General features: G+C 52.3%; 1 protein-coding gene across 1 annotated transcript in view; it reads left to right on the top strand.

Annotated features, from left to right (window-relative positions):
- The first annotated feature begins 7,008 nt into the window (after positions 1-7,008).
- Positions 7,009-13,920, top strand: part of BCL6 (B-cell CLL/lymphoma 6) — a 10,317-nt gene continuing 3,405 nt past the window's right edge. Inside the window, exons 1-6 of the mRNA XM_009883356.1 lie at positions 7,009-7,047; positions 8,085-8,252; positions 9,347-9,568; positions 9,705-10,688; positions 11,302-11,483; positions 12,594-12,761. Coding sequence (XP_009881658.1) covers positions 8,092-8,252; positions 9,347-9,568; positions 9,705-10,688; positions 11,302-11,483; positions 12,594-12,761 — 1,717 coding nt within the window. The 5' untranslated portion in view covers positions 7,009-7,047; positions 8,085-8,091. The remainder of the gene's footprint in view (positions 7,048-8,084; positions 8,253-9,346; positions 9,569-9,704; positions 10,689-11,301; positions 11,484-12,593; positions 12,762-13,920) is intronic.

Raw genomic sequence — 13,920 nt, 5'->3', positions numbered from 1 at the left:
TCTCCCCCCCCACCCCCACCCCCCGCCTTTAGTTTGCAAAGTCACAGTATGAAATGTTATGAAATCGCCTCTTGGGAAGGAGGGAAACAGAAAGCAAGGCGTTTGTTTAGAAAAATCTGTGGCGGCCTCTCAGATGTGCCTAAAAAGCTGCCTTTGACCCCCCTGTTGCATTTCCAGGGAAGAGGCAAATTTGGGCTTAAAATAATGAGTCAAAAACAACAAAAACAAACCCGGCCCGGGTTACTTTTTTCCACTGACTTCAGTAGGCGCGGGAGCGGTGCGCAGGGAGGTTGGGGCCAGACGGATGAGGCTCAGCGAGAAGCGCTGCGTTGGTCCCACATCTCTGTCTGGGGCCAAATTTGTACCTGTGCCAGTGGAAGTGTCAGCAGGGCTGGGTATGGGATCAGGCCCTCGTTCGATCTGGGGATGCTTATTGATTCCTCTCCTGAGGTTTTAAATGCTTTAAAAAATTATTATTTGTCCTATTGTTTGAAAGGTTTAAAGGATAAGTGCTTTAAGAGCAAACATGGGCTTCTTCCTGCAGTCCTTGGGGGGGGGGGGGGGGGGGTACGGTTAAAAAATTACTGTAAAAATATTTTGGGGGAAACCTCTCTTTATATATACACAGAGCAGCAGAACCTCAGGTTGTGTTATTTTCGTCTAATGATAGGATCGCAGGTTTAAAAACTTACATTATAAATGACAATTTCTGCCCCATGAAACAAATCATCAAGCCATTAAAATATTCAAAGGGTGTCTAGCAATTTTCCAGAAGAATAGATTATTACATTGTTCCAGTAAGAAAAGACTTCGTCTCTGAGCATTCAATTTTGACTGGCAAAACAGATCAAAGATCTCTTGGGATGCATTTCAGTTCCAATTTCCAATCCCCCTCAGTTCTGACTGTGAGTCAATATTGGGAGAGGAAGTGGAGGTTAACTGGTTAGTTATTATTGCGAAGGAAGAAGTCGGAATGAGAAGTGATTCTTACAAATCCCACCCCAAAAGAAAGGAGGAAAAAAAAAAAATCAGTCAAAAGTCTTCATGATACTTTTTAGACATCCCTGTTTGCAGCGCTGGGAGGACTTCAGTCTGCTGTCTGATGAGACAAAAATAAACCTAGCAGAAACATTAAGTTTTTCAAAACAAGGCTGGAAAAGCTCATAAAAATAATGTTGCTCAGACGCGTTTTAAGAGAAACAGAATTACATCGACAAAATTATATGTTTTCCAGGTTTGGTTGGGGTGTTTTATTTTCCAAAGGGAAAAATTGCTCCTGCAGCAAAGCTAACTGGTGCCACCTAGTGTCACGTCTGTTCCCTCCTCCGGCCAGCGCCGGGGCTGGCGGAGCCGGGAGCCTCGGGAGAGTGGGAACATGTTTATTAGCTGCTCGTTAAAAAAAAAGAAAAAAATAAAAATAAAAAATGCTTGCCAGCTAGGAGGAAGGTGGCAGAGGAAACTCTGGATGCCACTGAACTTACTTAAGGTGCCTAATTGGAAACAACCGAGTGCTTATTAAAGTCACTGACATTTCCATATGGAGTTCTCTCCGGGTCTGGTCATGAAATCACATGTGAAAATCTTTCCGAGTTGTGGTGTTAATCTGCCCTTGAATTTCTGCCTAATTTAGGATGTATTGTAGAGCTATGCTTTTTTTTTTTTTTGCTTTTTTTTTTTTTTTTCTGGTATGGAATTTTTCAGCCCCTGATGGCAGCAGCCTAATACTAATTTGGAGGAATGCTGTGGAGTGGTTGGTTTTTTTTATTTTGGTTTTTTTTTTTGGCTTCTTTTTTTTTTTTTTTTTGTAAACACTGATGTTGTCCTCAAAAACCCATTAGAAATATAGGTGGTAAAACTTAGTGAGGCAATCCTGTGTTGCAGGGGTGGGTGTCTCTTATTTGAATACTCCATTAAAAAGAAAATCTTGTTACAAAGTCTATAGGTGAGTAAAACGAGCCTCTAAGCAGTAGGTGCATTTCTCATTGTGCAGCTTAGGTACCCTCACGTATTCATGGAGCTGAGGTTGAAGAACTGTTTCAAGCCTGTTTTAGTCCATGCGCTGTAACGTTTGGACTGCAAACTCCGCATGAAGAGCTTTTATTGTTCAGTTGGAGCCTGAAATGTTGTTTTCAGGTTTCTGAGAAGTTTGTAAAATCTAAATTTGGTCAAAAGTTGCCTGTGTGCTCATAACCTCTTGTTCCATTTTATAGTAGCATGGGAGTCTATAAACAGGAGTCCTGTATGCCGAGTGCCTGTATTCTTTTCTTGATCTATTTTTAAACCATTCTTCTGTTTGGCAAAAAGTGACACTTGGTTTCCATGTTTACAGCAGGCATTGGCAAACCTCAGGAGTTCACAGTTTGCAGTTTGGTTAGATGAGTATCCAAAAGTCAGCATCTGACCAGTAAACTCCTTCAGACTGCAAATTTAGACTGCAAATGTAGTCCTCCCCGCAATTTTTTTTTTTTTTTAAATCTGTGCTAGATCTCGTGTGTTCCCATTGCTGCAGGATGCTGACAGCCAAAAGACACGCACCCCTAAATCAGAGCAAGCGTGTCGTCTTCAGGACTGCTTTAAAACCCCAGCAATCTCGGTGAAGCTTCACATCTAAAACACAGGGAGAGCTAACGGCATTGGGAGAGGGGAGAAAATTTTGGGGCTACGTTGTTTTCCTTCCCTTCTTTCTCCTTGTCAGCGTGCTGCCTTTGGGCTCTATGCCGGGTACGCAGGAGGAATGTGGGATCCCTGCCTAGGGAGGGGAGAGTGTGGGACAAGCATGCTGCAGGACAGTGGGTCCTGAAGAACATGTCCTGTAGGACCAGGCACCCTCTGAAATAGGTCTCCTTAAATCTGTTTGGTGAAATAAACATAGTGGTGAGGGGGTGCCTCTCCCCTGGCCAAGGGACCCCAAGCTGCATACGTGTCTCGTCCCATCAGGCGGGACGCCAGAGCAGTTCCTCGCTGCCAAGATGAGTTGTGCAACCCTCAGCCCCAGGAGGACAGAGACAGGGAGGGTCGGGTCAGTGCCGGCTGGTGATTTACCTCCCTGGTGCAGAGTGAGGATGATGGCACACCTCCTCTCAGCCCAGCGGAGCCGGGGACCAGACTTAGCGGATGGGGACACCTGGCTCCGGCTGCACCCTGCAGTTGGGTTGGCACCTCGGTGCGGGGCTCGGTGTTGGCAGGGCACGGCGTGGGTCCCTCGCGTTCTCTGGAGTAGCTCCCACGACTTCAGCCGGGATGCGGTTCCTGCCTTCCCTTGAAAAATTAATGTGCCAAATTGCTTGGGGTCGTTTGAAATGCTGAAGAAAGCTTGACTCCTCTCTTCCCAAGGGCACGCGCTGCCGCTGCCTCGCAGTCAGAACTTGGCTCCGTAGAGGGCAGGGGAGTCCTCTTTAGTGGAAAACATTGGAGGCAGTTCTAGAGTGCTTCCCCCCTCCTCTGCGTTTTCTTCTGCAAAGGCCAAAACAATGTGGAGACTTGAGCCGGGCCAGCTTTCAAGGGCAATCCTTTTAAACCCTCTTTTGAAGTACAAACTATAAAGTTTCCTGCAGCGCTCGAGAAAATATGCAGTTTTCCTGGTTCCAAATGCTGATAATAAACCCGTCCAGATAATGTATTGCATTTCCTAGAAACATTTGTTTGCTGGCAGGAAATTGGATCAGATTGAAAGTTAGCAGAGACCGCTCGATAGAGCGAGTGCAATCCGCTCACGGAAGGGGACGATGGAAAAAACGACAGGGCTTACACAGCGATGCTGCTTTTGATCTGCTCTGACGCTGTGTGCTAGGACTTCTCTCGGTCTCTTCTCGGGTTATTATTAACCCAGCCACGTTTTGGCCTAGATGCCAACCAGAAGCTACTAAATTAATAAAACTGTGCTGTGACAGCTAAAGGACGCTTAGTGCCCCCTGATTGCATGACGCCGGGAAAGCTGAGCTGGGCGCTTGAACATCCCCAGCCAAGAGCATCGTCTTCACTATGGCTTGTAGCACCCATGACTGCACCCGGGGGGGTTCCCCGCACCACCCCCTTTCCTTGGTTGTCCGTCTGGTCCCTGTTCAGGAGAAACCAGGCGTGCCTTGGTGGGGTGGGGGAACGGCTGGCGGCGTGCCCTGCCAGGCGTGGGGGGGTGCTCCTGTGGGGCTGGAACCCTGCTGGGTGCTGGGACAGGGGAGGAAGGGCGAGGGGGCAGGATGGAGCTTCCCCTGGGCGGGTAGTTTCGGAGCACTGTGTGGGATGAGGCTATGGGGAAGGGAGACTTCATCCAGCCGCCCTTCCAGGGTGATGAGAGAGAGTCGGTGCTGCAGGCTCTGGAGGGGTAGGAGAGCGGGGCTCAGGGAGGGGGAGTGGTTGGTGTCCTCCCCTGGAGTATGCATTTGGGGGTGGGAGAGGGACAAAGATGAGGGGATATCCCCCATGCAAAGAGGGGTAGGGGAGGAAGGAGTCTCCCCTGTGCACAGGGTGGGAGGAGAATGGATGAAAAGGGATTGCCTATAAATGGGAGAGTGGCTGGATGGAGGGGTTTCCCTCTGCATGGCAGAAAGATAGATGGGGGCGATGGGGATGGGGGGGGAAGTCCCTGATACTCCCTTCTGCTGTGGGTTCGGGGAGCTGTGAGGGTCTCCCCTTTGCATGGGGTGGAGCTGAGAGGGGTTCTCCCACACGGGCAGGTGCTCCCTCCCCACGCTGCCCTAGCCGTCCGCAGGGAGGGCAGAGCCAGCTCTGGGCTCCCTTCCAGGAATGGGTTTTCTCGGGGAGGTGCCGGCAGGGAAGGGCCGTTCCCACCGGTGGGGCCGGCCCCTTGCCTTCCTGGAAGGCAGCAGCAGTGGCAGTCCCATGCGGCCACCCCCGAAATGGGCCCCGTGGCTGACCCAGACCTTCCTCTCCAGGCACAGCGAGCCCCGGCGTGCAGCCCCGAGCACTGCCGGAGAGCCCCCACCTGCGAGGTACTGGGCAGGAGAACTGGAACGGGGAGGGGGGGGGAGCTTGAGGTGGTGCTCTGGCCCCAGCCAAGCCTGGGCTTTGAGGGAGGGGTGATGGAGAAGGCCGTGCTTGGCTGCAGTGGTCTTCTTTGCTCCCCATCACTGGTCTCTGCTCCTTGTCGCTGTCCCCTTCTCTGCTGGTCTCTGGTCGGAGCATCCTCCCGTGCTGGGGTGCGGAGCTGGTGCTGTGCAGAGGCCAGGAGGGGCAGGGTTAACCCCGCTCGGCACAGCCAGGGGAAGGAAGGTCCCTTTCCCTTTTGCTGTGCCCACATCCTGCAGCCGGGAGCTGCTTGGGATGCACCTGCGGCTCCCAGGGGCTATTATAGCAGCAGCACTGTGCTGGGGAGGGATAATTTGGGAGGGTAGGGAGGGGGCTATGCCGGGGTCCAGCTCTGGGAAAGGACCTGGGTGTCTTCCTGGCCGGGCAACGCTGTGGGTAAGAAAATTTGGCGACAGCAGCAGCTTTTCACGTGATGCTCACGGGCGCAGAGTTCATCTCGCAGTTTGTAACTTTGTTGGTTTATGCACGGGTCACCTCGCCGCGTCTGTGACACCGGGATGAGTCCCTGGGAGCGCGTCTGCCGGCGTGGCTGAGGTCGGGATGCCAGCCGGCTACTCCAAATGCAGACGGCTGCGCGTGTGGACGCAGGGATGCGTGCTGGGCTCCTTGCAGAGCGCCGCGAGTCCCTTGGCTTGCGATTGACGGTAGCGAGCGGCTGGCAGCGAGCGTGTACAGAAAGGTCAGAGTCTGCAGTATTTGGGAAATGAGTCACTTTTTGTGTGTGTGTAAAGCTTTAAGCTAGCCAGGCTCAGAGCTGCTCTGAAGATTTGCGTTTGATGGCTGGAACGGGGCTATAAGACACCCCTCTGGGTTTCTGCGTGTGGTACCTTGCCTTAAATGTCACCTCTTCATCCCACCCCGATGTCTCCGGGGATGTGAGGGGAGCTTGGGCTCCAGATTTGCACGTCTCCCACAAGGGAGGGGGAAGGGGACACTTGTCCTCACGGGGCTGGATGGGATCACCGCAAGTGCTGGCAGTCTTACTGGCTCCATCTGGTTTTTGGGGGTCGGTCCTCAAAATAGCATGATGAAGGTCCTGGGGTTTCTTGGTTCACTTATTTATTGCACTTCTCCTTGCTGGGGCGTCTGCCTGAGGACCTTCTTCCTGTGTTAGTGCCAGGCCAATTGTCTTTCTTGGGTTTAAGCAAATTTGAGAGTACTAGTGTGAGTTTTGGAAGGCAGTTAATTCCTGGATTTCCTTGCCATGCTGCCCCAGCAGCATTGCCCGTGAAGCCAGCGGCTGGAGACAAAGCTTACAGTTTAGGGGAGGGCTTTTCCAGCAGCCAGAGGAAGGCATTTGTTCTGGGTTCTCATCCGTCTCCGCCACTGGCTTCCTCCTCTGTGATCCTGGCCAAGTCACTTTGGTACTTGACGCCCATATCCTCCCAAGTCTGTTCGGCAGTCCCGTCCCAGGGTGTTTTCACCAGTGGCTGCAGCGCATGGGTATTCTGAGAAGGGCAGTAGCTGTTTTGGAGGACTGGATTCAGGCTCTTTCCAGGTTTCTGAGCAGAGCGGCAGCAGATGTTTGTGTGTAAGTCATACCTGTTAACAAGGTGCTGGGAATATGGCATTGGTCTTGGAGGTGGCACTGGCCAGGAATTGGATCTTGGCAGAGGAAGAGTTATCTCCAAAAGAAGTGGTGAGAAAATTCTCGCTTGACTTCCCTTCCCACCTGCCTTTAAGTTCCTGAGTCATGGAAATGAAAATCTCCTTGGCATACGCCCATGGTTTGGGCTAGAGGGTGTGGAAGAAGCTATGATTGGATTCTCAAAGCCTGTGGTTGTGATAAGAACGTACTGTACCGGAAGAAACAAATGTTAACCTTACTGGAGAGTAGAAGGTTTGTTATCTCTAGCTTTTATCCAACTGATACTGGAGCGAAACAGCAGGCTTGTGTCCTGCCACGGCCAATTCATAATTACCAGCTAATGTGGCGTTTGTTTTCTTGTGCTTTATTTGTAGGTTTGAAAGAAACTTTTGGACTGTGAATTGAGGCATTGGGTATGTAAATTAAATTTGTGCTTCCCCCCCCCCCCCCCCCCCCCCCCTTTCCCTTTGCTGTGTTGAATGAAATGTTTCATTAGACCCAGCTGGAATTTGTTTTCAGGAGAGCAGCTGCTCTCTAGAAAATACTGTACGTTCATATGCCGCTGGGGAAGGAGGAGGAGTTCTTGTTGTGGGAGGGGGTTGATCATGGAGGAATTTGATGGCCAAACTTGAGGCACAGGGAGATGTGGTCTCTCCTGAGTGCTGGTTGGGAGGACAGCTCTGAGATGGGCCAGCAGATGTTGTGTTGGGGGAAGGCTTCATGTTCCTCGACTAAGCCAAGCCTTGCTCACTGGGAGAGACTGGGCTGTGGTTTGGGTAGCAGCTTGGCAGGTTAGATGAGTTCTGTTCCTCACTGCCACCATGAATTCATTGGAAACTGTGGACAGGTCTCCTCCAGGGTGGCCACCACTTGGTAGCAGGAAGGGAGTTTGCTGGTGGGTGAGGGTTGGTGCTCCACTGGGAGCTGGATTTTCCAGATGTTGAAATCCTTCAGCTTCAATTGGGACCTTCAAGACTTGTTTTGATTCCCATGGCTGGATTTGCAGCCAGCCAGCAGATGGATGAGGGGGATGGCTCCCAAGGAAGATCTGAAGGCTGGGAAGCTGTGTTGGGAACTTCATGGAGATGAACCCGAGTGTTGGTGGGAGGAGTGGACTGGGGTGGAGCTGCCATGGGCGAGGCAGGGAGAAAGAGGAGCCGGTTAGCTAATCCTCAGGAGGGTCTGGTCGCCTTTGCCCACCAGCTTGCTGGCCGGGACGGAGATGTGCCAGGTCTTGCTGCTTGCCAAGAGACCTCACCAGGCAGCCTGGGAGGCACTTGGCGTGGTGCAGGGCTGTTTGTCTTGGGACCGAGGATCTGGTGGTGTCCCTACCAGTGGCAGTTGGCCATCTGAACACATCCCAGAGCAGCAGCTGTCTCTTCGCTGGGTTTAGGGTACTTGCCTGGCCACTTCTCAATTCCCATCCTCCTGTCACTTCTGTTTTGAGCAGACTCAAGATGGCCTCACCGGCAGACAGCTGCATCCAGTTCACCCGCCACGCAAGCGATGTCCTCCTCAATCTCAACCGCCTTAGAAGCCGGGATATCCTGACCGATGTCGTCATCATTGTGAACCGGGAGCAGTTCAGAGCTCACAAAACAGTCCTGATGGCCTGCAGGTGAGAGCAGGGTCCCCTCCCTGCATCCCTTCCCTGCCCCCTCTGCCTTTGGCCACCAGCAAGGCTGTTGCAGCCCTGGGCACGTTCGTGGGGTTTACAGACAGGGAAATGGAGGCAGAGGAGCAGAATCGAAAGCGGCTGCCAAGAAATTTGTACCTGTAATAGGATTAGAGCTGAGACCTTTCGCCTCCAGCACGGTGCCCACACCTCTCTCCTCCATGCATGCCCACATCTGCCCACACGCAGCCCGTGGAGACAAATAGGAGCGCAGCAGATGCGAGGCATAGCCTTGACGGCTAAGCACAAATGCTCTGCAGGGACAGGACAGGACAGGAGGAGAGAAGAGGGAGGGCTGGATGCTCGCTGGGGTGAGCGAGTCCTCTGTGACCGCAGTGTCCCCTGCTGCCACTATTTTTAGAGCTATTCCTCCCTGGCTCCCATGCTACTGGCTTCACCCACCTTTGTTGATTTTTTTCTGAGCCTGGTGGGGTCTAAAATCCCTTTCCAGCTCCTAGGATTGCTGGAATTGCTTCCTAGTGAATGCTAATTAACATCCCACCATTGCCCAGTTGAATTATGGCAGATGCCTTCCAGGGTCTCCTGCTGACAAGGTATAAAGATTTGAAAAAGCCCAGGTTTGACTATTAAGACATCTGAAAAATGTTTTGCCGACATTTCCCTTTTTCTCTCTTTTTTTTTTTTTTTTTTTTTTTTTTTCTGGTTAAAGAGTGAGCGTGGATGCCCCAAGAGGCTTCTGAAAGAAATGAGTCACAGTGGGAAGGGGGTGGTGGTAAGAACAACAACGAAAAAAAAAAAAAGGGAATTTCTAAATAGAGGCAGTGGGGAGTTGTTGTTGAACAGGTGAGATCTAAAAGCAGGCTGTTCCAGTTGGGAAAAGTGCAATGCAGAAGACGCTTACTAAGCTGAGAAACCAGGCTTGATAATAAGGGGGAAGCTCAGGAAATTCTGTAATTGCCTCCTCCTCCTCCCTTCCCATTCACGAACCCCTCTGCGCTAAGGCATGTCAGACAAATTCTCCTTTCTTCCTCTGAATTGTCATAATGTTTGTCTTCTCTGCTGTCTCCTCTCTGCAGCGGCCTCTTCTACAGCATCTTCACTGACCAGCTCAAGTGCAACTTGAATGTCATCAACCTGGACCCTGAAATTAACCCTGAGGGGTTTTGCATCCTCTTGGACTTCATGTATACATCCCGCCTGAACTTGAGAGAGAATAATATCATGGCCGTGATGGCCACAGCACTGTACCTGCAGATGGAGCACGTGGTTGATACCTGCCGAAGGTTTGTCAAGTCTAGGTGAGCGCCATGAGTGAACTTCGGAGAACCTGGGGCGGTGTGTTTGGGTGGGAGGGGGGAAACTGACGAAGTATCTGCAAACGTATCCTTATGGGCTGAAAATGACTGCATCTCCCTCCTTTTTGCCTGGTTCCAGTGAAGCGGAGATAGTGTCTGCTGTGAAGACCCCAAGAGATGAGTTTTTGGCTGGACGGATGCTGAGCCACCCAGAGGTGATGGCTTATCGGAGCAGAGATGTCTCAGAGAATGGCATGCCTCTCCAAAATGGGTCCCTCTGCAATGGGAGGGCCTTCGCACCTGGTTTGATCAACAGTTTGTCTGGATCCCCCATTCCCTACCATGGATACAGCCCTCTCCCTCTAAATAGCTTCCTTGTGGATGATGAGTTGCGGGAGATGAGGATGCCTCTCTCCGAACTCTCAAGGGCAGGTGCCTTCTCCAAGGAGAGGATCCTGCCATGCGACAGCTCCAGGACAATCCCCACCGAGTACATGAGAACCATTACCGACATCTCAGCCAACATGTGCCACGCTACCATCTATGCTCCAAAAGAAGGTGCTGCTGAAGAAGCCAGGAGTGACATGCACTACAGCGTAGCCTCTGGCCCCAAACCTGTCGTCCCTTCGATTCGGAACAATCCCTACTTCCCTTGTGACAAAGTGGCCAAAGAGGAGGAGCGGACCTCTTCAGAGGATGAGATCAGCCAGCACTTTGAGCCCACCAACACCTCCCTGGACCGCAAGGGACTCATCAGCCCCCAGAGTCCCCAGAAGTCAGACTGTCAGCCCAACTCACCAACTGAGTCCAGCAGCAGCAAGAACGCCCGTATCAGTCAGAACTCCAGCTCTCTCTTCACCAAGAGCCCCACAGACCCCAAAGCCTGCAACTGGAAGAAATACAAGTTCATTGTCCTCAACTCTCTCAATCAGAGCACCAAGCAAGACAGTCCCGACCAGAATGAGATGGGAACCCTCTCTCCTCGCACCTACATGCCCATGTCTACTTGCCAGCAGTCCATGGAGCCAGAGCATCTCAACGTGCAATCCCCCACCAAGATAAGCGTGAATGGAGAAGACTCTACTATCCCACAAGCGAGCAGACTCAACAATATCGTTAACAGGTGAGAAGATTTCCCCCCCAACCTCCCCTGCTGGAGAGAGAGGACTCCCTGTGGTGTTGGTGAGAGTTTGGAAGTGTGTGAAATAGCTGGAGTACTGGCCTGGGGACTCTGGCCATGCGCCGGTGGAAACCTCTGCATTTGGTGGAGCACTGCCAGTGACATCAGCTGGGTGCCAGCTGTCCCCACCGTAGCGGTGCTAGCCAGGCCTGGCGATGGAATTGGGAACATTGGGTCAGGAATCCCTGGCTCGCTTCGGCAGCTCTGGATGGTTTCTGGAACCTAGATTTGCCCAACCTGGTTTTCACCAGACTCCCTGTGCCTCAAGCCTTTGATTGGCTGTAAGTTTTGGAATGACCAAACTACCAGGGAACAGCACACTGTCTTCTGGACCTGGATGTTCCTAGAGAGCTTTGAGGTTGTTTGGTGATGGGCATCTGAAAGATTGAGGCTCAGGGACCTGTTGTTGATCAGGGCTGTGCTGTGTGTCTCCCCACAAAAATGTCCCCATCAAACATGGCTGTCTCTCATGTCTGGAGGGGTGCAAACAAGGGCCCAGTAGCTCAAGCACAGCAAGAGCCTTCTCACAGTTGTGTGCGTTGCTGTCCTTCCACAGGTCCCGGGATGGATCCCCGCGGAGCAGCGAAGGGCAGTCCCCGCTGTACATGCATTCGTCAAAGTGCAGCTCCTGTGGCTGCCAGTCCCCGCAACACGCTGAGATGTGCCTTCATACCCCTGGCTCAAACTTTGGAGAGGAGATGGGGGAAACCCAGTCTGAATACTCTGACTCCAGCTGCGGTGAGTCTCATTTATATCCTGGTCGCTTTTTTTGACCAGCAGGCAAGGGGCCTGTGCAGTCTGGGGACCCGTCCAGCCAGTGCTCTGTGTCCAAGCAGGCAGTCAGACCTGTCCCTGATGCTGGTGGATCCCAAGGTGCTTTACAGTCCCCTCTTAACTGGCTAACCAGCTGTGTGCATGCATGTGAGGGACACACGCACATGGGAATTGCTTCCTTCCTCCCCTTCCCCAGCCCCATCCAGATGCCTTGTCCAGGGAGTTAGTCACCTGCTGCAAACTTGGCAGCTGAGGACAGGAAACAAAATGCACCCCACCCCACCAGAACCGTAGGAGAACAAGCTTGGCAGATGTAATGACCCTAATGGGGATTGGGCAAGAACGGTGTGTCTCATGCATCCGTCATGATACCTTCATTATCAGGGAGCCCAATGCGCACATCTGGAGAAATGCAGATAATGAGGCTTGCAATCTTGTTGCAAAACTCCACAAGCCCAGAGACAAGTATCTGTGCACCCATCTGCCTGTAGCTCAGGGAGGGGAAACGCAGAATTGTCACCTGCGGTGTGGGCAGAGGGCCACAGAGGGAACCCCACTGTGGTGATGCTCAAAGCTACCTACAGCACTTAAGAGTTAGGCACCCTCCTACTGGGGAAACCCGCCTTGTGCTTCAGATGATGGTGGTTTTCCCATGCTCAAGGAAGACATCTGTACGTGTAAAGGTTTAAGACCTTCAAAGGTGCTGGAATTGCTCCAGAGCTAAGTGTCCATCCTTCGGAGGATGCCTGATAACTTGGGTACCTTTGTGGACCTCTCTGCAAGGTGTCCAAGCAGGATGCTGGCTTCTTGGAAGCAGCTTGTGTCACACTGAAGGAGAGGTGGCTTCTGATGTCTTTGCTGTCTTGAGCCGTGCACGTTGTTGCTGTATGCACAAGGAGGTCAGGAGGTAACAGCACGGTGCAGGCACTGTTGACCACAAATGTCCGGGCTTATCTCCTTGTTCCAACGCTTGCTCTGGCTTCCCCTCTCCACCCCCCTAACCCCGTCCCGTGGCCCATCGAGGAGTTGGCCTGTGCCTTGCCCATCTCATTGCTCTCCTCTCTGCCCTCCCAGAGAACGGAGCCTTCTTCTGCAATGAGTGCGACTGTCGGTTCTCCGAGGAGGCCTCTCTCAAGAGACACTCTCTGCAAGTCCACAGCGACAAACCCTACAAGTGTGACCGCTGTCAAGCCTCCTTCCGCTACAAGGGGAACCTCGCCAGCCACAAAACCGTCCACACAGGTACGATGTCAGCCATGGGGACAACTTACTGGGGAGGCTGCGGGTTGCTGGGCGTGCGGGCGGTTTTGACTGGGTTTGTCCCAGGCATGGTGTTCCCAGCTGTGTGTCACCTGCTGTCCCTGATGGGAAGAGCAAGGTGCTTTTCTGGGCACTGCCAGGGAGCCGTTGGGCAGAGCACCAAACCTGGGAACGGGGGAGATGCTGCCCAGCCTCACAGCTCCAGCTCCTTTGCTGTAGAGCACTGGGCACCCCCATTTCTGAAGGCAGCTTGCAAAATGCGTGGCTGGGAGCAGGTGCAGGGCCTCCAGGTTACTTCATGGTAGACTTAATGAAAATAACCAAACAAATAAATAAATAAAATCAAAAGAACGTTTAGGGAGAAGGCTGGGATTTTTTTTTTTTCCCCCTACATCCTAGAAATCCCGATCGTATCTAGCCTGGCAGAAACTCTGCTGATGGTAAAATCTGTGAACAGATGGACTCTGTGAATCAGCACAATGAAAGCTGAGAAAGGAAGGGGATATTAAGGGTTTAGTCATTTGCTGACAAACCGGGGGATTTTTTTTTTTTTTTTTTTTTTTTCGTGCTTTTATTAATGCTTAACATGTCAACAACCAGTTCAATGGCTGGGAAGGGAAGTCTGTGCTGACAACTCGGTGCTGCTGCGCTGTATAAAGTCTGCATAAAGTCCGGCAGCCTCGGCTGAGCTCCAGGAGGGCTGCGCCGGAGAAAGAGACAACACGAGTGCCAGGGCAGGGCTTGAGGGTGCGCGGGGTCAAAGCCTGGAAAAAGAAAAGAAAACACAGGAAGGGGTAGATGGTGGCTTTTTACCGCTCCCCTTAGAGCCCATCTTCAACCATCCTAAAGAAACTGGTTAAAACCTTTTTGCAGCCCCCCCCCTCCCCGACCCCGTCACCGTGAGAAAGTTAGCGAAGGCCGGCAGCGGTGGTTGTAGCTGGATAATGACTCGGGAGCCGGGTCACCGGGCGTGCCTTGGCTTTCCGCTCTATCAGCTCTTCTCGCTCCTCTAAAGAGGTGACGAATGGCCGAGGCAGGATGTGCTGGGGACCACGAGGAGCCCAAAGGGAGCCAAGTGGCCCTGCATGGCTTATCGCGGCTGTAGGGAGGCGCAGGCGCCAGCCTCCGTCGCCTTGTCCGG

This window comes from Charadrius vociferus, unplaced genomic scaffold (assembly GCF_000708025.1).
Source record: "Charadrius vociferus isolate BGI_N301 unplaced genomic scaffold, ASM70802v2 scaffold214, whole genome shotgun sequence".
NCBI classification, from domain to species: domain Eukaryota; kingdom Metazoa; phylum Chordata; class Aves; order Charadriiformes; family Charadriidae; genus Charadrius; species Charadrius vociferus.
This window is presented reverse-complemented; position numbering and strand designations above follow the sequence as displayed.